The 22560-nt window shown below is 34.4% G+C and overlaps 2 protein-coding genes across 3 annotated transcripts; both read left to right on the top strand.

The window, feature by feature from the left end:
• The first annotated feature begins 3255 nt into the window (after positions 1 to 3255).
• Positions 3256 to 4397, top strand: LOC128166233 (uncharacterized). The gene has a single exon (XM_052831262.1). It carries the CDS (start codon positions 3448 to 3450, stop codon positions 4249 to 4251), a length of 804 nt encoding a protein of 267 aa, XP_052687222.1. The 5' UTR covers positions 3256 to 3447; the 3' UTR covers positions 4252 to 4397.
• A 2635-nt stretch (positions 4398 to 7032) lies between these two features.
• Positions 7033 to 21838, top strand: LOC128158836 (myosin light chain kinase, smooth muscle-like). Of its 2 annotated transcripts, XM_052821807.1 has the most exons (12): positions 7033 to 7185; positions 7280 to 7554; positions 13977 to 14050; positions 16993 to 17086; positions 17534 to 17737; positions 18162 to 18303; positions 18557 to 18756; positions 19106 to 19258; positions 19359 to 19404; positions 19696 to 19782; positions 19882 to 19951; positions 20461 to 21838. In XM_052821807.1, exons 2-11 carry the CDS (start codon positions 7511 to 7513, stop codon positions 19933 to 19935), a joined length of 1098 nt encoding a protein of 365 aa, XP_052677767.1. In that variant the 5' UTR covers positions 7033 to 7185; positions 7280 to 7510; the 3' UTR covers positions 19936 to 19951; positions 20461 to 21838. The 2 variants fall into 2 exon arrangements, with proteins under 2 accessions (XP_052677767.1, XP_052677773.1); XM_052821813.1 differs by lacking the exons at positions 7033 to 7185; positions 7280 to 7554 and adding an exon at positions 8198 to 8278.
• Positions 21839 to 22560: the final 722 nt, after the last annotated feature.

Here is a 22560-nt window from a genome sequence, read left to right as displayed (position 1 = left end):
TACGGAAACTTATAGTTAATTCATAGCTCTATAGAAACAGCCAGACCGAAATCTACACGCCCCGTTTATCGATTGGTCGAAATCTACAGCGGCTGAAATGGACAAGAAAGTGACAGGATTGAATATGACACGCCCAGTTTATCGATTGGTCGAGACCTACAACTACCTAAAAAAATTACGGACTGCACGAACTAACCATGATGATGTCAGACTCAAAGTCTCACTGGAGACGATTTGGCTGTTTCTTTTAGCTAACGTACTTATGTACATTAACAGTAATTTAGTGAATTTTACTTACTTTTTACGCTCAATTTATTAATTAGTTAAAATAAAGATGTTAATATAAACAATAAAATGCTCACTTTGGTGATTCATGTGGGTTATGATGGTAGCGATCATTGCAAAAAAATTTACATAACCCGCGTTTTTTTTTTTGCAATGTCGCTACCTTCATATCCCAAATGAATCACCAAAGTGAGCATTTTATTGTTTAAATGACGGCATAATTGATTTGAAATATCTTTTCCCGTATTTTACAGCTTTAAAGGAATTATGTAGAAAATAAAACAGTATTTTGAAATTCTATATTTAATCACGAGAAAAGTAATCCCGGTACTTATATTAAATTTGACATCATTTTAAAAAGGAGGTCAAGAGCTTGTTTAATGCCGTTTTTGGAGAGACTGTAGGCATTCTAGATATATTTCATTGGTCAAAAATGGACAAAATTCCGAGATTTGTTACTTTTGTCCGTCATATTTCATAGAAAATGGTTGTTTAAAACATGATTTTTCATTGTATTTATCAAAAATTAAGCCCCGGTACACCCGATGAAACGAAGATATTGTTATGAAGCATCATTATAAGAATTTATATCCTGAATTTCATAAACATGTAGGCACCTTTCATTTACTACATCTTGACCGTAAGGTGATGTGGGACATCTGTCGATATTAATGTGAAGAAAAGTACATTATAATCAGAACTCTTTCACCAGTTTATAATTTTAAAATTTTACAATATTTAACCAAAATATACGTTGTAAGTTTTTTTCGAAAGGTAAAAATTTTCAAATCCCCAGCGGAATTCGAACTCATGACATTAATTCGTAGTGAACACACTAAGCCAATGCGTTATTCTGTTGGGTGACGATTTGGGAAAAGAAAATTTACATAAAATTGCACTTGATTATATTGTATATATCGATAAATAGTGCGTCACATTATGGAGGTGTCCAATATCACCGTAAAATGATTTTCTTTACTTCTGAAAAAGAACAAAATAATTTCCCTACAAATGATAAAATATTCAATCATCGAGTCTGGAGATGGTGGACTTAAAAACAATTTTAAACTCTAATCAGTTACTGTGGACGTATGTTGAATTATAAAAAAAACAACCCTGCACTTGTTTTGTTAATGAATGGTAAAAGGTTGGGGGCGTGTATATGGTTTTAGATACCCTTATTTCACAACTTTTGATTTAAAGGTGACCTTTATACACACACGTAGAAGTACATTTGTACGTGTTCGAATTTGGCAATTTTTGGTAGGAAATCTGCAGGAAAAATGAAACGATGTAGTTGGCTATGGAATAAGATGTTACTTATATCGTAAGTTTTTTCTGTCCTTCACTGCTTTTCGCTCAGTTTTAAATAACCCGTTAAGGATATTTTCATCGGTCTTCATACCTAGATACAAAATGTGGAATGAAATTAGATTGTCTTATTCTCTATGTTAATTCGATTTGATTTTAAACACTCCTTGTCATTCGTAGCAGACGAAAATATTAATTTGCGGATATTAAAACAACCCCTTAATAGCAAAGAGGAAGATCTTTTTAGTTTTAGGCTGTGCCATCTACAAGTGTTTTTCTCGTCCTTGATTTCCAATGAAAAGACTTTTTGAAAGGTTTCTCGATTTGATCTAATTTTTGTCTTTCTTTGGCATCTGGAATGTTATTTTGTTAATTTGTTAGGCCCTTTTTGTAAGGGATAGGGCGACATAATTGACCCCGTCACATTTTTTAAAACGATGTATGGGCCTCATCCCCCTATTTGACCACAGATGTCCCTTACTGTCATAATACCATAATATGATATAATTTTATACCCGCTTACAACCCCTTCCTCATATTGGAACACATGTAGCATCCCCTTTTCACAGGCGCTGAACTATAGAACTATGTAAAAGCAAATAAACGATTTATGATAAGTGAGTTTTGTTAGTTGATCTGGTCCAGTATGTACCGGAATTGTGTACATACAATAAAATTATCTACTCCGGTATGCATACTGGTCAATACTCTGTAAACAATCCACTGGTTTCTCGGGTACTACTGAGGACATATATTATCGCTACCTTTGCTTTACTGGTTCACTAAATATCGCCAGGATCCCCTTCACATCGCTCACATCAATAACATCTTTTCCTCAAATCTTGAATATACATGTATTAAATAAGATTCAAGTGATTAATTATGCATACATATGATTATGACAAGAATGAAATTGTAGAAGAATAGCTGGTTTAATCCGACATTAATTTTTTTGTAGATATTAAGTATTTTTATTGCTTCTTATCCCACATAATTCTATTTTATATATACTAAGCAAGTTTCAAGTAATATAAATATAATATTGGACACCAGATGCCTCCGTAATTTGTCAAAAAATTACATCACATTTTTCACACTTTCTATCAAAATAAAATATAAAAAAAATGCGTTTCTCGTTTATACCCTTTAACCTGTGTATTAATATGTTCTATATAATCAAAAACACCTGCGACTTATATTTCGTAGTGGTAGATAAAACGATGTAAATATTATTTTATAAACTTTTAATAGGTTTGTTATTGTGTTTGTCTTCCTTTTATTTATATTAGATAAGTTATTTTTTCCTCAAAATCATAAGATCTTTCTGCGTTTTACATAACTGCACGTGACGATTCTGCAATCGAGGGTCACATTTCTCGGACATGTTTGTTATTAAACATTCCATAGTACTATCCGTCGGTAACTCGACTTATCACAGTACCTGTACTCCATACACCGACGCAGATGTCGCGGGCAATCGCCGTTATCTGTTGCAGTGATTATGAATGGGTGCATGAAGCTGTCACCGAATGGACACTGTTTGTATAACCTAGTGCGAGACATTACGGACAACACATGCTAATCATGCTCTTGTTTTTCATCATTGTAATGTTTATGATACGTCATCATCATCGTGTACTATAAAACCCCAAGCGCTGATCATTACAACCGAACTGGCCACAACAGCTGTACGAAATAAACTACAACTAAATACAATACTGTACTTGTGAGTATCTTAACAAGCTTTAGAGGACCTAGAGGACCGAGGAACGAGAATCGTACCCTTCTTTTCTACTTTTTCGGCTCTTTTCATCCAATTATTTCCGTTCTTTTAAGAAGAAAAAACCGAAAATGCAAAACGGAAGTATGGACCGACTGTGGATTTTTTCAAAGAACGCGATGAAGATCTACCAGACAAACGTTCTTGGAGAAACCCTGCACTCCACTGACGTCGAGGCTGACTGGCAAGTGGCGGGAATCTGCGTAACGCGCGAAGAAGAACTTCTCATCTGTTGCAAGGGTGACCAAACGATTAAGAAATGTACAAAAGATTGCTCAGTCGTCGATTTGATCAATCTGGCTCCTCTTAGACCAATATCTATCTCGACTTCATGGTCAACTGGAGAAATACTCGTTGGTGCCATCGACAGTTCTATTTCTGACGATGAAGCATTCAGTTCTGGGTCGGGACGAAGGGTCGTTTTCAAATACACCAGCTCTGGTGAAAAGACGGTCGAAATACAGTTCGAGTCTCTTGGTGTCCCCCTGTTCACAGTTCCTTGGAAAATTCAAGTTGGGACGAACGGTGACATTGCCGTCTGCAATATGAAGAGTGAAAGAGAAGGAGAGGTGGTTCTCCTGGATAAATACGGTCGACTCAAGTTCCGTTACGACAGCAAGGAATCCCAGATAGGCGATGACGTCAGCGAGGTGAAGTTCTGCCCCGTAGGACTGTGTTTCGATGACAAAAATAACCTTGTAGTGAGTGAAGTCCATTCATACTCCGTGCAACTCATTGACCTTAATGGCAAATTTAAAGGTACCCTGTACAGAAACAAAAGAAACCCTCCAACAGATATCGTGAGATGCTCTAATGGGGATCTGATGGTGGGCTGTTCTAGCGGCAAAGTGCACGTTTTGAAAAGTAATGAGTGATCTGACCATATTGCCATTTCATACAGGGTCTTCTAAAAAACAATACAATTGTCTTTTTTATTTTGTTACTTATACAATTTTTATACTTTCTTATTACATATTTATATACACATTTCAATAAAATGTCAGCGATGCTTGTCTTAAAATTTGTCTTTTTATTATTGATTATAAAAGTGTTAATAAATATATTAGGTGAACAAAGGACAGTTATTGCATAGATAAGACACATATATTAGATTATGTCAAGAATATACAAAATCCAGATCTAAAGCAGAAATTTCATACATGTTGTTTTAAACTTAACAATGAAATGCATAAGGATTTTTTTTTCACTCAACTTTATATAATATATACCACCGGCAGTACAAATGGTTACCATTGCGAAGCGTGTTATATATTTTTTTCTGTAATTTTTTTCTGCTAATGGATCCATCTACTGAAGAATTTTTAAAAAAATATTTTTTCATTAAATAACAAAATAATGATAATAAAAAAATGGCATTATATATTTCATGAACACATAATATATATAACAGATATAATACAATCAACAAAATTTTCCGACCAATCGAAAGCGCCTTTATATATATAACGTTAATTTAACGAACAGTGCCGTATATCCGGTCATTTTCGCGATGATCCGATTTTCGCTCTCCTTTCGTGATCACTTTTACAAAGCAAAAACACCATGCCTCACATAAGTCTCGGTATTGGTTGCTATTAAACTTTTTAAATCGTAAAAATGACTTGCAAATAAAATAAGGTTACAGTTTTATCCAATTTTTGCAAACATCGTGACACGCGAAAAAAACCCCGGATGCAAGGTATATAATACAGGGTTGACCAATAACTTTGTTACAGTATGATACAACAAGACGACGTATTTGTAGTCCTGACTGGAGTCTCGCTAGCACCCTCTACCCCGGCAATTCTCCGCCGCTCTTGCATTATTATGTTCATGGCCAGGAGAAGGATATGCAGACGTTCTTTGTAGATTTCAATGGGAATGTAGTAATTTTTCAACAGGAAGATGGCTTTAAATGCCATGACCTTTTTGACCCGTCTCTGTTGGTTGCCAATCATTAAGGAATCGGTCACCAGTAACCTCTCTGTGATCTCGCTTAGTTCAAAGAATCCGTTTTCGTATTCTCCACAAAGGTCGTCATTTAGAAATATGCATTTGTTGATCAGTTCATCAGGAGAAAACAGCCAGCAAAAGTACAGTAATTTGTCCATCTCTGATTCGGTCAACAGATAGAAATTCATGTAGTCGCGCAGTCGAGCAGCATACTCGTCCGTAATTTGAAGAACGGTGCAAATGCAGTCAAAATAGAACATCAACCTCGCCACTGGATGATTTGGAACTGTCGTGGGGTTATCGTTCCTGGCTATCCCAACACGATTCTGCCCCAGCACCAGAGCCATTTCGACCACTGAATATTCCCTTAAAGAGGTGATCCCCTGACGCCTTTAGTTTTGTTCCTTCTTTCAAGATATTCTTTCTTGGTATTTTGGTTTTGATATTTCTTCCTGATTGGGGACCGGTAAATATTGATAAAGCGATAAAGTAGATTTAAACATATTTTGAATCAAAGCCGGGTGTTGGGTTACCTTACCAGAACTATATATAAATCTATCAGCTCTATTGATTGTCTTCGTCTGTCGTTAAACTAACACGACAATCGTATGCAATAACAATAACGTTTTGAATAGCAAAATACATTTGTAACGGCATTTTATTTTGTTTTTAAAGAAACAGATGAATTTGTTATTTGACTTCATAGCATATGTGACACTAGTAGGCGATTTTTTCATTTCTTAACACAATTCAATGCAAGAAACCTGCATGGAGAGTACCAAAATAACGAACATTTAATGGGAAGTAGAGGTCAGACTGATATCACATGTTCTTGACTAACCATCGTTCTCTAACACAAATCAGTATAGAAGTTAAGCTTTTCGTCTTATTTTTCATTTTCAGTTATAAATGACGATCTTCTATATTGGAAAGCAAATAGATCTTATTCTTAGAGTGACGAAAACATCGGCTCTCCCTTTTGTTCTTAAAAAGCTTATTCTGCTTTGTATTTAAAAATCAATTTGGCATCTAATATCGGTCGTCCTATACTACCCTCTCCCACTCACATTTTCTTCATTCTTATTTTTTAAAACGAAAATCAGTTTAAAACCTTGTAGACTTTTGACATTATATCAGTTTAGTTTGGTGTGAACTTCGCTCACGGTGGATGATACAATTACTATTTAATTATGTATTTTATACCATAGTATCCAATGCATTAATTACAGTTAGACTGAACTCGGAATCTGATAAATAAAAATATTATGTGCATGTTTAAAGACTATTTAAATGGGTCCAAATATTTAATAGATCCTGTTGTTATAAACAGGGACAAAATGGAAGAGAGGAGGAGGAGGAGAGAGAGAGAGAGAGAGAGAGAGAGAGAGAGAGAGAGAGAGAGAGAGAATAATTTGTTTGGCTTGCAAGATTCACCTACTTACCTATTTTGCCGTTTTGCAACTAATTAGTTTTGACAGTAATTGGAGGCGAAGTTTTGTCAGAGACTCGAAACGTTGTAAGATATGACATTATGCTACTATGTGAGTGTTTGCATACGAAAGAAGTGCAACATAACATAAATATTCGGCATTGGTGGCTGATGTTCATTATTATTACAGAGAACTCTTGTGATGACGATGTAATTTCGCTGAAACAATAGAACCAGATGCCTGATCGCCGATGTTTGACCTTAACTTTGCTGTAAACAAGCACTTGTATCAAATGAACCATGTCAAACCACGTGTTACAGTTTACAATCTGTCAGTGGATCTGACACTTCGAAAATAACACGTGAAATTTTAAGTAATCTGCACTTCCAAATAAACAGCATGGCTCCAAATCAAAAGTTCACTCAGGTAGACCGTTAGACATGTTTTAACTTTATTTTAATACATAAACTGCCAATTTAGACAATCCGAACCGAGATAAATCTCACGTGATTTTTTTCAGAATGATCGCGATGACGTCACAACTATTCTTCCGCTTTGGATTCCTCTTTGTGAAAGGATGGGCAGGAACAAGTGAGAGGCGAAGATTCTGCAAGAAATGAAACTATTAGACAGTGTGCCACATCAAACATAAGAAGGCAACCAGAAGTAAACTTTAAAGGAATGCATTTTATATTTGATAAAGTTTAAACGCGCAAAACTGGAGTACTGCTATGATTTGGAGCAAAGTGGAATGGGTTCAATACATGCCGAATTTGTTTGTTACTATAAACTTAAGTAAGTATTATATATGTTGTTCGTATAGAAAATATGTTATATATTAGCTAACAATTTGTTTGCACCATAATGTGATGTAATACCATTTTTTCCAATTTACAAATACCGATCAAACACTGAATTGATGTAGTCTTAGCATAAATAAAAGAAAATTAGTTTATGTTTTAGAGGTGCAAATTTAATGTTATAAGAAATAACAAGTTCTTGGACAAAAAGCGGAGCAGTGTTGTAGAATCTATGTAGACATCAGCTGAGATGCTTGCTTGCGGTGTAATCGGCTTGATAAATCGTATGCATTATCAGCAAACACTAAAGCATGTTTATCTTGCTCCTAAAATGTGTGCCGAGATGTTCTTCGCGATGAATGAAGAACTTGTTGCAATTGCCTGCAGGTTACAATCACCGCATAGATTCCTCTGCATAGCTTTTAAAAGAAGATGAAAAAAAGATGTCTCGTCATTCATAAGTCTCAGCTCAAAATAACTTTTTTAAAAAGAGAAACTGGTATTTATTTTAATGGAGCAATTAAACATTGACATGAAAAGCTCCTCAATGAAGACAGAGACATGAAGCAGACTCCCACCGACTCTGGCTCCGAACGCCGACATACATTTCCGGTGTGCTCACAAAGAGAAATTCTGTGAGATGTTTCTCCTCGATAGGCGATATCAAAGAAGAGCTAGCATTAATCAGTAGTAGGCAATGTAAACAACGTTTCTTTGGGGTAAGTTCAAATCATTATTTGAAATGGTGGTACACTTTTTACGATAGGAATTCGGTAGGTATAATTAGTCCCGATATTTATCAGAAGGAAACGGAGAAGTACATGTTGGTTGGAGTAAGGAGACCAGCCCCTTTTCTTTTTTAGAATTGCATTAATGAAATTTTCCTTGGTCTGATTATTGCGTTTCGACCGTTTGTATTCAATGTTATCTGATTCCCCCCAGCAGAAGTCGAGGCGTTCCATCACTCTATCACCGAGAAACAAAGAGAAGACACCCAAGGAAGAGATAAGCAAACAATATATATGAATTTCTATGAACATAGAAAAATTCGGTTATCTAGAGAGCTTCGGAATTACACTGGTCTTAATAGTTGCACAATCTGCTGAACAGCACGTAATGCAGAAAACCACTTACAACCAATCTCTCTAAACCTCATTAAAATTCATAAAACTGCAGATTACCCATTCCTCTTTGCAGATCTTATATTTTTCTGATCTCCTCCATTTAAAACGCATATTACAGGTTGTATCTATTTAAGTAAATCTGGTGTAAACATGTTTTGATATAAAACAAGAACCTTCTGAATTCCAAAGAGCTTTTTTATGCAAAATTAAACGTTAATAAAGATCTTTTGAAGCATTACGGATGTTCGATAGCGCGGATTAAGCGATAGAGATACCTTTTCTCCAAGTTTCTGACGTCTGTTTTCCAAATCGGCTGCTGAGAGAAAGAGAGAGATCTGAGCCTCTAGCGAAGCAATGATGTCAATACCCGATAATGTTTATGTGTCAAAACACAGATAACTTCTACTTAACCCTCCCCGCCTAATTACCGGAACACAAAGACCTTTCTCTTCATTTACTTTCGACACAAGTTATAATAAATCTTGGGATTTCTCTTGCCAGATAAATATCTTAGTGTAAACTCTTCCACTTTTATGAGCGTAGAATAATAATCAATCTATTATATGATGCTAATGTAATGATCGTTGTTTTTGAAAGAGATATTCTTCTGTTTCATCACGCCTCCTTTATTACGCAAGACTTCTTCATTAGCTCTTGTTCGTAGATTTCACTAACGTCCAAGGGATTTAGAAAATCATTTTTACGCAAACGAAAAGATCTGAAAAGTTTTTGTTCTACATTTTTAAAGACCGGAAGATAATTCTTAATATAAAAGTTATAATTACTATTACCAACTTGATTAGAATAAAATTTTAATATATTTCACAAAGTTTTCCAAATAAGTGTTGTTTACAGGTTTCAGTAGCAATTTGCTTTGGTATCTTTCAGCCATTTTCGTTTTTCCTATTCATTACATGCTTCACAAGAAGAGAATGAATCCAATTTAGTATTCAAGTCTACCTATATCTAAAACATAACCAGGCTGAGTTTTTCGTCTTTTAATATTAAATAATAAAGGATTTGATTAACTCAACCTTAAGGTGGCATTTTCATTAGGAAAGATATTAAACGAAACTCGGTTTGTAGCTCTAAACCTGCTGCACGCGCTATGGGAACCAGTTAAATGACAGCGGAACTAGCACACCTGATGAAATTCTCTCGAAAGTGTTTTTGAGGAGCATCGGAAGATTGATGGGTTCACACTGGTGCAAAAGATCCGATCATACTTTGCAACTTCTTGCACTAAGTTTTCTTGTATACGAAACAATGCCTTTGATGTGGCACTTTATTTACAAGTAATTAATTGCCGGGAACACTCTCGCTATTCTAGGCAAAGGAATCTGTGCAGCATCATGGTCTTCTTAAGGTTAATAGCTGGTTGTCTTGTATAAATAAAATAGCAATATTCTTGTTCAAGTATTTCGACAATTAAGTTTGAAAGTTAACAGGAACGCTTGTTTATCATGACCATTCTACATTTGAAAAGGCTTTAATGTAACCATTCATTTAACTCTGTTCGTTGTCAGACGTCGTTTTTGGTACACGTGGTACAAAAGGCCCAGTTCTGGAGCGAAGCTTTTGTAAAAAATATCCACATTTTAATCCGTTATTGAGAGAATCGAACTTATTTTCTCCAAAAAAAAAAATAGTTTTCGAAGAATTATTTTCTTAAATCAAATCCCAATCGACGATAATCATCTCTTCCTTATGACTTAACTTGTTGTAATGGCGAATTTAGTTTCATCATTATTAACGGTTTATATTGCCAAATCTCAAATTAGTATTGCTTTGAATATTTTTCAAGCAACATTTGAAAGCTGCAGACATCATACGCTTAACATGTCAGTTCGTTATTAAATAACTCTCTCTACCTTGCGAAGCCAATGTGTGGTCTGTTTAAAACTGCAAATCTTTAACAAGAAGAATAAATGAAACATAATTACACAACCATTATTTTTTGTTCTGTGTGGCCGTTTGCCGACTTTTGTTTGTTTTTTAGAATTGTGCCGATAATGTATTTTTGGGTTTACTTCTAACAATTTTATTCAAAACACAAAAAACCTGTTGGGTGATGATCATAACCAAGAAATGAAGATTTTCAATTTAGGTTTTTCAATCTTGGTTAAGACGAAAGTATTCGTAGCATTTGTAATTGCATATTCAAACCAGGTGCTGCATGTTAAAAAAACCCAAATATTGTGGTTTATTCTAGATTTTTAGTTATGCAATTGCAAATGAAAAAAAGCAATTTTAAGCATTTGCTTTAAAACCTACTTTAAAATGAATTTGATTTATTTGCTATTTCATCGGAGAAGAGATAGATACTATCGAAGAACCCTGCTCGCAGATTTTATCGCGAAGCTGCTGTTTTACCGACAACTCCCGTACGATTCACCACGTGTCCTACCGTCTGTGTCTAAAGGTAGCAAGGGACAGTTTCGAATAAAGTACCCGTCAATATTTTTGTAAAATTGAGAGTTGCTGTACTTGAAGGCTTGTGAGTGTTGCTAAAATTCATGAAATGATTTTTAATGATTATCATTAGTTAGAGGGATGTCTGTTGTTGAAATTGATATGCAATATGTAGGCCCCTTATGTTAGGTACATAAGAATCAGAAGTAAAATGCGAAACGTGCGGCTATGACTGTTGTGCTGACTTTACACAGTGAAATTGCAAGTTACAGACGGGAGGTAAAATAACACGAAAAGTAGGTGGATGGGACATTGTAAACTATACACCGGTAAGTTTCTGACATGTGATAGTGCAACATGCACGCGGTAAGGAAGGTCAACCCTCTGCAGGGAATTAGCTGGGGGAGATCTAAAGAGCTGAAAAATCATGAAAAATTAGCAAAATATGAAAGGGTCAAAATCTCATAAAAACCAGTATGTAGAGAATTTTACAGGTTTTGACTGATAATTTTCTTCAGAAATTGTTGATTGGCCTTATAAAGAGTGAATTAAAGGTATTTGTGCTGAATGGGAACTGAGGAAATTCTAGTTACAGAGTTCCAAAGACATGCATCCCTTGGCTACAATGAATTGTATCAAAAAAACTGTCCCCTGCCACCTTCAAGACTACATGGTATTATCATATTTCTCCTTTAACTGTAATTTTGAGTGGATTTTGTACCATAAGTAATACATTTTGTGAAAATGGATGATTTTCTTGGCTGAAGATGTCATTACATGATTTAGTAGCTAAAATATTCAAGGGGAGTAACTCCCTCTTAAATGTGTAGAATGACCACCACTAGAGTAAATTGGCTAAGAGAGTAGGTATTTCCTATCCTGGTGACAATTAATAGGCTTAAGTTAATTACTGAGATAAGAATAAATACTTTAAAACAGTTTTTACCAATTAAATCATTAAATTTATGAATTTGCAGCCATTTTGCTGTCTGATTTTATGAAATAACATTAAGCCACCTGACTTATATCCCCCAATTTTTTTAAAACAGCATATTTTTATTTCAAATGAACTTTACATGTAGACAAATACAGTTATCAAAGTATACAATATGTCGAAAAACTCAAGTTTTTGCTCCTTCCTATCAAAAAATGGTATTTTAGATGTATTTACAGAATTGAAAAAGCCACCCCCGCTTTCCAATGGACTCCATTACCATTACATGTAGGATATGTAAATGTACATTTGACCTTGAAATAACATCTGCTATGATAATTACTCTTGAAATGAATAAAAAACAACATATTTTTACCCTTTTATTGTATATATGCATCAAAAATGTAGAAAAACATGTAAAATTTGAACATTTTTCATGGAATTCTCATCCGTCCCCAGGTACGCGGGTGTGTTTGAAATTCATTTTAATTAAACGCACACATCACACTTGTAGGTCTTACTTATTTAGCAAAGTTAAAAGGAGACTAGAAACCAGAATATGTAAGATATCCACTAAATATGATTATAGGCTTAGTTTTTCATGAAAACAAGAAATCACATGTAGGGCGACATGACTTTTTGTGAATAAAAATGCTACAAATCATCCATTTACCAAAAAAAGATCAATTTTAAATATCAGTGATGGTTGTTTTCAAATATGTGTAAGAAATGACTCAAGGAAACTGCCAAAAGTTTCATAATATTAGGTTAAAGTGTTCAAACTAATCCTTCTTGTGAAAATCAAAAGATAGGGGGAGGGTATACATGTAGAGGGATTTCTAAGTGATGTGATGCTTTTATCATGATATTATCAAGCAAATGTATGTAGTATTGAATAAGGTTTCTTATTTAAGGGGGTTGAACAGCAGTTGACCTCTAAAAGATGAGGTAAATGTGCTTTATTTATGGAGAGCCCTATGAATCTGTGTTAAATAGAGGAATGTGGAAATGGTGGGATCACTTAAATGGCCATATTTTTCTTTAACCTCAATGGAATTGTCAAAATGTGGTGTACTTTTTCTCAGAATAGCATAAGCCTTTTAATTTTAAGACAAGATGACTTTTCAGAGAATGTTAGTGTATGTTAAAGGTAGCAAGGGACAGTTTCGAATAAAGTACCCGTCAATATTTTTGTAAAATTGAGAGTTGCTGTACTTGAAGGCTTGTGAGTGTTGCTAAAATTCATGAAATGATTTTTAATGATTATCATTAGTTAGAGGGATGTCTGTTGTTGAAATTGATATGCAATATGTAGGCCCCTTATGTTAGGTACATAAGAATCAGAAGTAAAATGCGAAACGTGCGGCTATGACTGTTGTGCTGACTTTACACAGTGAAATTGCAAGTTACAGACGGGAGGTAAAATAACACGAAAAGTAGGTGGATGGGACATTGTAAACTATACACCGGTAAGTTTCTGACATGTGATAGTGCAACATGCACGCGGTAAGGAAGGTCAACCCTCTGCAGGGAATTAGCTGGGGGAGATCTAAAGAGCTGAAAAATCATGAAAAATTAGCAAAATATGAAAGGGTCAAAATCTCATAAAAACCAGTATGTAGAGAATTTTACAGGTTTTGACTGATAATTTTCTTCAGAAATTGTTGATTGGCCTTATAAAGAGTGAATTAAAGGTATTTGTGCTGAATGGGAACTGAGGAAATTCTAGTTACAGAGTTCCAAAGACATGCATCCCTTGGCTACAATGAATTGTATCAAAAAAACTGTCCCCTGCCACCCTAATCTGCTAAATTCATCCTACTTCAGAATGTCATATGAAAATCTCTTTTTTGTCTTTAAGATAAGAAATGAGCTTATATTCTGAATGGGTTAACAATGACGTAAGTATCTTATGTTTATTATGTTGTCTTCTTTGTATTTTCGTAGATGTATGGTTGTAGAAAACTCCAAAATGAAGAAAAGTTGTAAAGTCCATGTTGATGAGAGTGAACCCTCTGGAGGTAAGTTGACCGTTACACCAAAAACACGACACACGCTATACGACATACATCACAAGACTTACAACACGGCATACAACACAAGACCTATTACACACGGCATAAAACACAAGACCTATTACACACGGCACCTACTACACATGGCATACAACACAAGACTTAATACACATGGCATATAACTCAAGACTTATAATACACGGCATACAACACAAGACGTACAATACACGGCATATACCATGCGAAATACAGCACAAAACTTACAACACGACATACAGCACAAGCCTTACAATAGACGACATACATCACGATACCTACTACACACGGCATACAGCAAAAGACAGACAACACGACATACAGCACAAGACCTACAACACCCGACATACAAAATACTCTACGAGCTATTTATCATACGACTTAAAACACGACATACAACACAGACCTATAACATGCTATATACAACAAACACCACGAGACTTGCAACATACAAGACTTACACCAACCCATATTCAACATGCGACATACACAACGAGACTATACCAAAAAAATGACAAACACTCATGAAAAAGAATCACATTTTGCATATCAAAGTAGTTTTTTTAGAGTATATTTTTACCTATTAGGTCTGCTACCGACTGTCAACATAAAGTTGTCGGTTTGTTATCGTATATATATATATATATATGAGGCGAGGCGAAACCAAACCTTCAATAGACGTTAAGATCCTGAAAGGATATCCTAGACACGCGGTAACAAACCTAGTAAGTGAATTATTTTGAATAGGATCGGGCCCTTTTGTATATCAATATATCGACATTAAGAGAGAAATGTAATGAAAAAGACAATCCGTCCGCCAATTTTACCACTCGACATCTACGACACCTCGACATCGAGATTTAGACGATAATCACGTGGCGCATTTTATCCAGTGACATAGCGTCATTTTAGTCCAGGACTAGACTAACGGCATTTGGACTAGTACACAATATGAAGCTAAGTTTAGTTTCCGTCTTAATTCAGTGTCATAAATGACAGGAATATCGAGATTCGAGGTGATTTTAAAAATATACTTCTTGTATATATGGTATGTACCCAGTAACTGAATGTAAAACAATAGACGTCTTAAATATAGGATGGGGCTACATTCCTTTTCAATCACTTTGCAACCAATATCCTAATTACGTTTCCAATCCTCCAAACAATTAACACCCACTGCATGTTCTGAATCACTTTCCTTAAAGATATATATGTCATTGGATAACAATTGCATCAGTATACATGAATGGGGAACATGTTCAGCTTTTTTCATTGTTTTCCTTAAGATATATGACGATAAAAAAGTGATTTTAAAAAGAAAGGTTAAACCGAAAATAGAATATATCAACATCATTTCAATGCTTTCAACGAATTTTGAGAGCTATTTTTCATCGACACTTTTAAAAAGTCACGTTTTGTTAGTTTTTCTTGCAAATGTATTTTGGCACGATTCTTTATTAACTTCCACAGACCGATTAATTGCACTTTACTTGTCACTTTTAATGATCCATCGAAAATAAATGGGTTGTCGGAATGTGGGAGAGAAGGGTACTCTGGCAAATGTTTTGTCATCTAGAAGATCTGCCTATTAGCAGTTGAATTCCGAACCACCTTCACCTTAACGTTTTAGTAATTTCGTTGCCTGATCATTTAAGACCCAGTCAATCGGCAACATTTGAATGAGATCGATTGAGTCGATGCTATAATCATATCTTATATCCTGACGGGAATAAAATTATAGGAAAAAAATGAATTTATGTAGCTGATGACTGATAATTGTTTAAAAATGCAAATCTTTATTATGTACGTACTAGTATTATAATACTTCGTATAACATATCCATATTTAGGGTAAAATATTTTTTTCTTATCTAACACCTAATGCTTTAAACATGTCTCTGGCATTTTGCGGTTACCCGAGAAAGAAGTCCTACAGAATGATTCACGTTCTAGCATCAGTTTTATGATGTGCTAACTTTCACCATGATAATGTAAATTAAATTCATTTACCCAACGCTATTTAAACCAACTATTAAATCAACCGCATTATCATTTTTTGGAATGTAGAAGATATAGCAACTAGAGGACTTCTTTTGAATCGGTTGGCCGACGTCTTTTCCGACAAGTGTTTGCAATAATGTTGCGGTTCTGGTATCAAAGCCTCGAAATAATATTGCATTAAAAAAATGTGCAGCTGCTGCAATCTGAAGATTTTCTAGACAAGATCAGCACTAGTTGTATCAACACCATGTGATATCCGTTTTGACAGATTCAGACACCGACAAAAGATGGGCGCACTTTTACAACATATGCTTTCTCGGTTTTCCCCGTGCTTTTTGGTGTATTTTGTTGTGTTTTGCAATATTTGTTATGGTTGAGAGCCATTTCTGCAAAACTCAAAATTATCAAAGCAATATTTCACCTTCAATATGCAGCTTAAATTAATTAAAAGCATAAGTTCACATGGGTCTTTCCTAAATCTCCGGGAACAGACAGGTAATGATATCATAATACAATTTCGAGTCTGAAAGAAAAATTTAAGAGAAACTTGTGAAAAAAAAACATCGAGTACTCTAGAGTTTGAAAATATGAAGATTTGAGATAATTTTGCTGTTTTTCGGTACAAAAGATCTAAAAGTGGCTATTTAATTGATGTAGTACTCTGCAGTATAGGATTACGTGATAGCACTCATTCATATGTCTTGAGCAGAAAAAAACTATTTCTAGAGAAATCTGAAGTACAACATTTTCTTAACAACTTGTTCAGTAGATAACATTTCAATCAGTGAAGCACTTGACGAGTTATTTCGAAGATTTCGGTCACATAATAGATTTAAGAGAATTTTGCAGTTTTACATATAATAATTAAGCTTTGAAAACATTGAATAGTTTGTATAATTATGTTCGTTGCAGCCGATGAAATGACCTTTGAGCATAGAAATGTTTGCATCAAGAAATCAAAGTGGGTTACTGAGGAATATGACGTCACGGATTTACTGCTGGGCAGGTAAATCAAGTGTAAATAGATAAATCTTATCTCTTGAATCCCAAAAAATCGTCAAGATAAGATTAAATTTTGTATTACCTTAATATTTGGAAATATTTTCTTTTCATTATTTCAAATCATAATTTTAATGACTTGTGAGTACTGAAAGGAAACTTGTTAAGAAAATCAAGCCCTACTCACTAGTCAACGTAATCGTTATTACAAAGTAATATCCTCCGTACATTTATTTACAATATACTGCGATATTTAATCAGCAGAAGTTTTGTACATATTTTGCAGTAGATTTTGAAAATTTTGAAAATAAACGAACTAAATTTAATCTAGTGCATTACCTTTTTATAACAGAGGTTCAATGTACTTTAATCTTTAAAAGTTGAATTAAAAATTACGATTCATATTAGGTCGGTTGATAAAAATAATTTTGTTCGATAAATTTTGATTCTGTAGGGGGAAATTTGGAGAGGTGAAAAAGTGTAAAGAGAAGAAAACCGGGAGGTTTCTGGCGGCAAAGTTTATCGCAGTAAATGGACTACAAGAAAGAGATGACGTCATTAACGAGGTTGATATCATGAAAACACTACAGCACCCTCGCCTTCTTCAGCTGTATGACGCCTTTGAGAAAAAGGACACTTTCTGTATAGTGACAGAACTGTGAGTAATATGAACCTTGAAGAAATCTTTTTTTTCACCTCTTTTTTGGTAAACTTTCATTCACTAGATACAACACAATGCAACAGTTGCCAATTACGGACATTATTTATTTTGTCAAACATAGCGTCACAAACTTCAATTACTTCCATTGGCATATTTCATGATGTTCTAACACAACTTACTGCGTTAGCGCATTATGGTACATATGTAAATATGCAAGGAAAGCAATAGCAGTTCATTTTTAATAATCATTTGAAACATTGTATTAAGACTTCTTTCAATTTTAATCTGGAGGGGAGTAATTGCATTTATAGAATTGTGAAGGTAACTGGTAGTTGTAAGGCACTTACAAAACGAATGACATTGCAAAAGGTATGCATACATTTTTGTAATAAAACCATTAGGAATTTCTTTTCTTGGACAGAATTTCAGGCGGGGAGCTCTTTGAGCGTGTAATCAACGACGATTTTATCTTGACGGAAAAGGCCTGCATAATGTTTATGAGGCAGATCTGTGAAGGCATTGCTTTCATGCATTGCAGGGAGGTTCTGCATTTAGATTTAAAGGTATTTACACTTCCATTTTTATTAAATATGTAGTTTACATTCTCAAGTCGTCGTGATTCTTAGCTGCAAAACATGAAAAAGTTTGTAATCGTAAGATCCTACTTCTGGTTTTTGTCTGAGAGCTCAGAATGATTGTAAGATTCTGACAAATGACAATTTTCATCAAGAACGCCGATAATCGTTAGGAAATCGGACTTTCTTTTCCTGACATATTACTTCAAAGATAGATAAAACCGCCACTCTTTCTTTACAGCCAGAAAATATATTGTGTCTAACACGAGAAGGCAACATTATCAAAATCATCGACTTCGGCTTGGCACGGAAATTTGATCCCTCCGGTGATCTCCGAATTCTGTTTGGTACACCAGAGTTCATGGCACCAGAGGTCGTGAACTTTGACCCTGCGTCGCCAGCAACGGACATGTGGAGCATAGGGGTCATATGTTATGTGCTGTAAGTGTTCCGTTTCAAAGTACCAACATATATATATCAAATATACTAGAAGTTTATGTATAAGTTTACCTGAAAACCTTATAAGAAAACGTTACACGCGTAAAATTCAATTCAATTTTTAATAGGAACTTCAAAAGACGATTTTCATCGGCTCATAGAATATATTGTATTTTCTAATGAAACTTTGAATATACCTAGATTAAGTCTCCTAAAACAATGATCTCTTACGTTTTGAATAAAAATTGGTTCAATACTGTCTCTAATTAAACATAGTATATAACAGTAAGTAATGATATGCCATATTTATATGCTTATTAGTGATAATATCAGATATTGATATATTTTGTAGATTGTCAGGTTTATCCCCCTTTGTCGGTGATACTGATGCAGAAACCCTTGTCAATGTGACGTCAGCAAAATGGGACTTCAGTGCCGAGGAATTCGAGAGTATTTCAAAGGAAGCGAAAGATTTTATATCAAGATTATTAGTAAAAGATCCAAGGTACTTTATGATAAATTGATGATAATTAGATTCAAATAATTCGCTGTATCCACTTTTTGTTGCTCGTGACATAAATGTGTATACTTTTAATCTGTTTTAGGAAGAGAATGACCTCTCGTCAGTGTCTGGACCACATCTGGCTTAGAGTAAGTAATTTATGGAACATCTTAATCCAGCTTCCTCGATAAATTGGTTCTGGGTATATACCACTCTGTATAGAATCAAAACATAACGATTTAGACTTCAAGATACCATACTAATGCAATTGAATTAAGGGTGTCCGATGTTTAAAACCTACTTAGACTCAAATGATAGATTTATATTAATACATTTTCAAATATAAATATTCAATTCAATTTACCAACTTAATATAACTACTATAAAAAAGAATTTAGATTTCTTTGTTAAAGCATTGAATTATAGTAATCTAATTTCAGCGTTCCCAGAAAAGAGAAGCAAAGCTACCAGAACGGTCTCTTTCCAAAAAGAGGCTGAAGAAATTTGTGTTCAGACGAAAGTGGCAGGTAATGAAGGTTCTTAGACCCATTTCATCCATGATACCATTGAAATGGCATTTATGGCGATTTCGGCATACTAATTCGCTTTTTCTGTTTTCGTTTTAGAAAGCAGTAAATGCTATGCTAGCATTGAAGAGAATGGGAGTCAATTTGACGTAATGGAATATGACATCAGGTAACCAGGGGAACACTAACAATAGACTCAGAAATTCTAGCAACATATTTGAGCTCATAGCGTTCCAGCTACATATTTGAGCTCATAGCGTTCCAGTGATATATTTAGGCTCAAAGCATTCCAGCGATATATTAAGGCTCAATGCATTCCAGCAATATATTTAGGCTCATAGCGTTCCAGCTATATATTTAGGCTATAATCGTTCCAGCAATATATTTAGGCTCAAAACGTTTAGCGATATATTTAGGCTCATATCATTCCAGCGATATATAAAATTTAGACTCATAGCATTCCAGCTATATATTTAGGCTCAAAGCGTTCCAGCGATATTTTTAGGTGTAAAGCATTCAGTTGATATTATTTAGACTCAAAACGTCCCAGTGATACATTTAAACTCAAAACGTTCCAGCGATATATTTAGGCAAACAGCGTGCCATCGATTTTAAGTTTAACGAAATTTTGACTTAAAATGTTTCATTAGTAAAAACTCCTGTACTTATATTTTTCAGGTGTATAAATTGAACAACCAAGTGAGTTGATTGGTCGACGGCGTCGATAACAGAAGTCATTTCTGGAATGACCAAATGTATCATGACAACAATGTTCATGTATTATTTTTGTAAAAAGCATTCCTCTACAGAAATGATTCCAAATTATGCTTGGTTCAATCAAATGTGAAATTTCATGAAGTTGTTCAGTCATGAAAACTTGGACCTTTAAATGGTTGATATAGTTTGTTTGTACTGGCATGTCTGTTGTCAAGAGAATTTTGATACCTTGACACGACTTGGGGAGGGGAAGGCGCGGGGGAGGTATGAAGTATTGACGACATTAACACTACTCGCCTAATGTGAACGTTTTAGTGATAACAATTTTATTTTTATCAGGCTGGGGAAAACAGCTGCAACTGATTTTTTGTTATATTTGTTGATCATTCGTTATAAGCATTCGCAAAGTAAAAACAATAACTTTCTTGTAAGAAATGTTTCTAGACTTTCTGCCGCTATTCAGTGACTGTTATGAAGTAGAGTTCAATGTCTTGTCAGATTAATGAACTAAACGTTTTGTAACTATATACAAGGACAGCAACAAGTATACAAGAATACATTTATAATTCGTAGACAGTAGCAAGCATAGATTGTAGAGAATAAATTATGTTTGTATTGATGCTTTGAAGAAAATACTATGTTTAGAATAATTCTGGTATGGTGAAAAAGCAAGGGGTGCACGAAATTCTGCTATAAATAAGTTTACTCATTTTCACAAAGTTATTTTAGGGTGAATTATTTAAACCCTTTACAATAAAAAAGCACCAATATTTCAAAGCATCCGCCAAAATTTCACGACGCCAAAATGAAAAACACGATGAACTTTGTAAATCGGCAAAGATAATATTTTTGATTGAAGGAATTTTGTTAAGTGGAACAATCATACTAGAAATCATGTGTATCTCTCTATACTGTGTACCAGAATGACTTTTAATTTTGTTCAGTCAGCAGCATATGTATCATCTGTATATCTGAGAGAAAGAGGGATGTGGTTTTACCATTTGTGTATAAATGTAAATTTCTTTTACGACATATTATAGGATAGGCCTATTATTTTAGACCAACAGACAAAAGCTTAATATTCTAGCGCGCTAGACTCCTGGTCACAAATATGATTAGCCGCGCAAGAAAAGCTGAATATCAAAATATCGTTGATTTTATTGTGTTATGTATGTACAGCTCGTAACTTGTAATCCGCCTGTTGATTGGATGATATAAATAGACCATAGTCTACTAGTTCTATGTATTTCTAGAATTACGTAGACTATACCTGCATGTAGAACAATTATTAGAAACAAAATTGTAATTATAGTTTTATGAATTAAAGTAAAATAATTCAGACAGTGTTGCTTCTTGCCAACAATATGCCGTAAATTGAATTCATTCTTTTAATCAGATCAAGGACCCACTATGTATATGAAGTCGGATACTTATTTTAAAAAGATTTGGTAAAATGGAATCGATACAATACCAACACTTTGCTTGATATAACGGGATTTAAACAGGAAGTTCCAACTATAGTAAGAATCTAATGTGAAATGTATTTTAAAGTCGACGTCATTTCTTAAATTAAACTGGCAGAAATTAGAAATTAAATATGTAAAGATACTTTGATTGCTTGAAATTATTAATTAAAGGTAATGAAAATTAATTCCAATCATTTGATAAATCAAGTTTACATTTTGAATAACTTTCCTTCCTTTCTAAGATTTTTTAAAAAAATTCTTGCGATGGGTTGTTGGCGTTTAGGAGGTTTGGTACACTTCCATATTGTGACGTACACGTGTGTTCTTTAGAGATGAACTATCTATCTATCTATCTATCACCCACCCCCACCCACCCACACACACACACCCACACACACATTTTTCATATCGAATATCACCCTTTCTAACAGCGAAGCGCATTAGGCCTAACGTTTACGTTAGTTACTGATATGCAAATCCCGAGCTCGAAACTTTAAATGGGCCTTTTATAGTATCTACTTTTAAGAAATTATTTCATATGTAGCAAATACTGTGCAATGTAGAAAATTTCAAAGGGTGATCGTATTTTGATAAT

This window comes from Crassostrea angulata, chromosome 1 (genome assembly GCF_025612915.1).
Source record: "Crassostrea angulata isolate pt1a10 chromosome 1, ASM2561291v2, whole genome shotgun sequence".
In the NCBI taxonomy this organism is placed as follows: Eukaryota; Metazoa; Mollusca; class Bivalvia; order Ostreida; family Ostreidae; genus Magallana; species Magallana angulata.
This window is presented reverse-complemented; position numbering and strand designations above follow the sequence as displayed.

Coding starts and splice junctions, on each gene's coding strand:
- LOC128158836 (XM_052821807.1), top strand. CDS start 7,511: ATGGGTTCAATACATGCCGAATTTGTTTGTTACTATAAACTTAA. Junction 17,087..17,533: donor ACGGATTTACTGCTGGGCAG/GTAAATCAAGTG, acceptor TTGATTCTGTAG/GGGGAAATTTGGAGAGGTGA. Junction 18,304..18,556: donor TTCTGCATTTAGATTTAAAG/GTATTTACACTT, acceptor CTTTCTTTACAG/CCAGAAAATATATTGTGTCT.
- LOC128166233 (XM_052831262.1), top strand. CDS start 3,448: ATGCAAAACGGAAGTATGGACCGACTGTGGATTTTTTCAAAGAACGCG.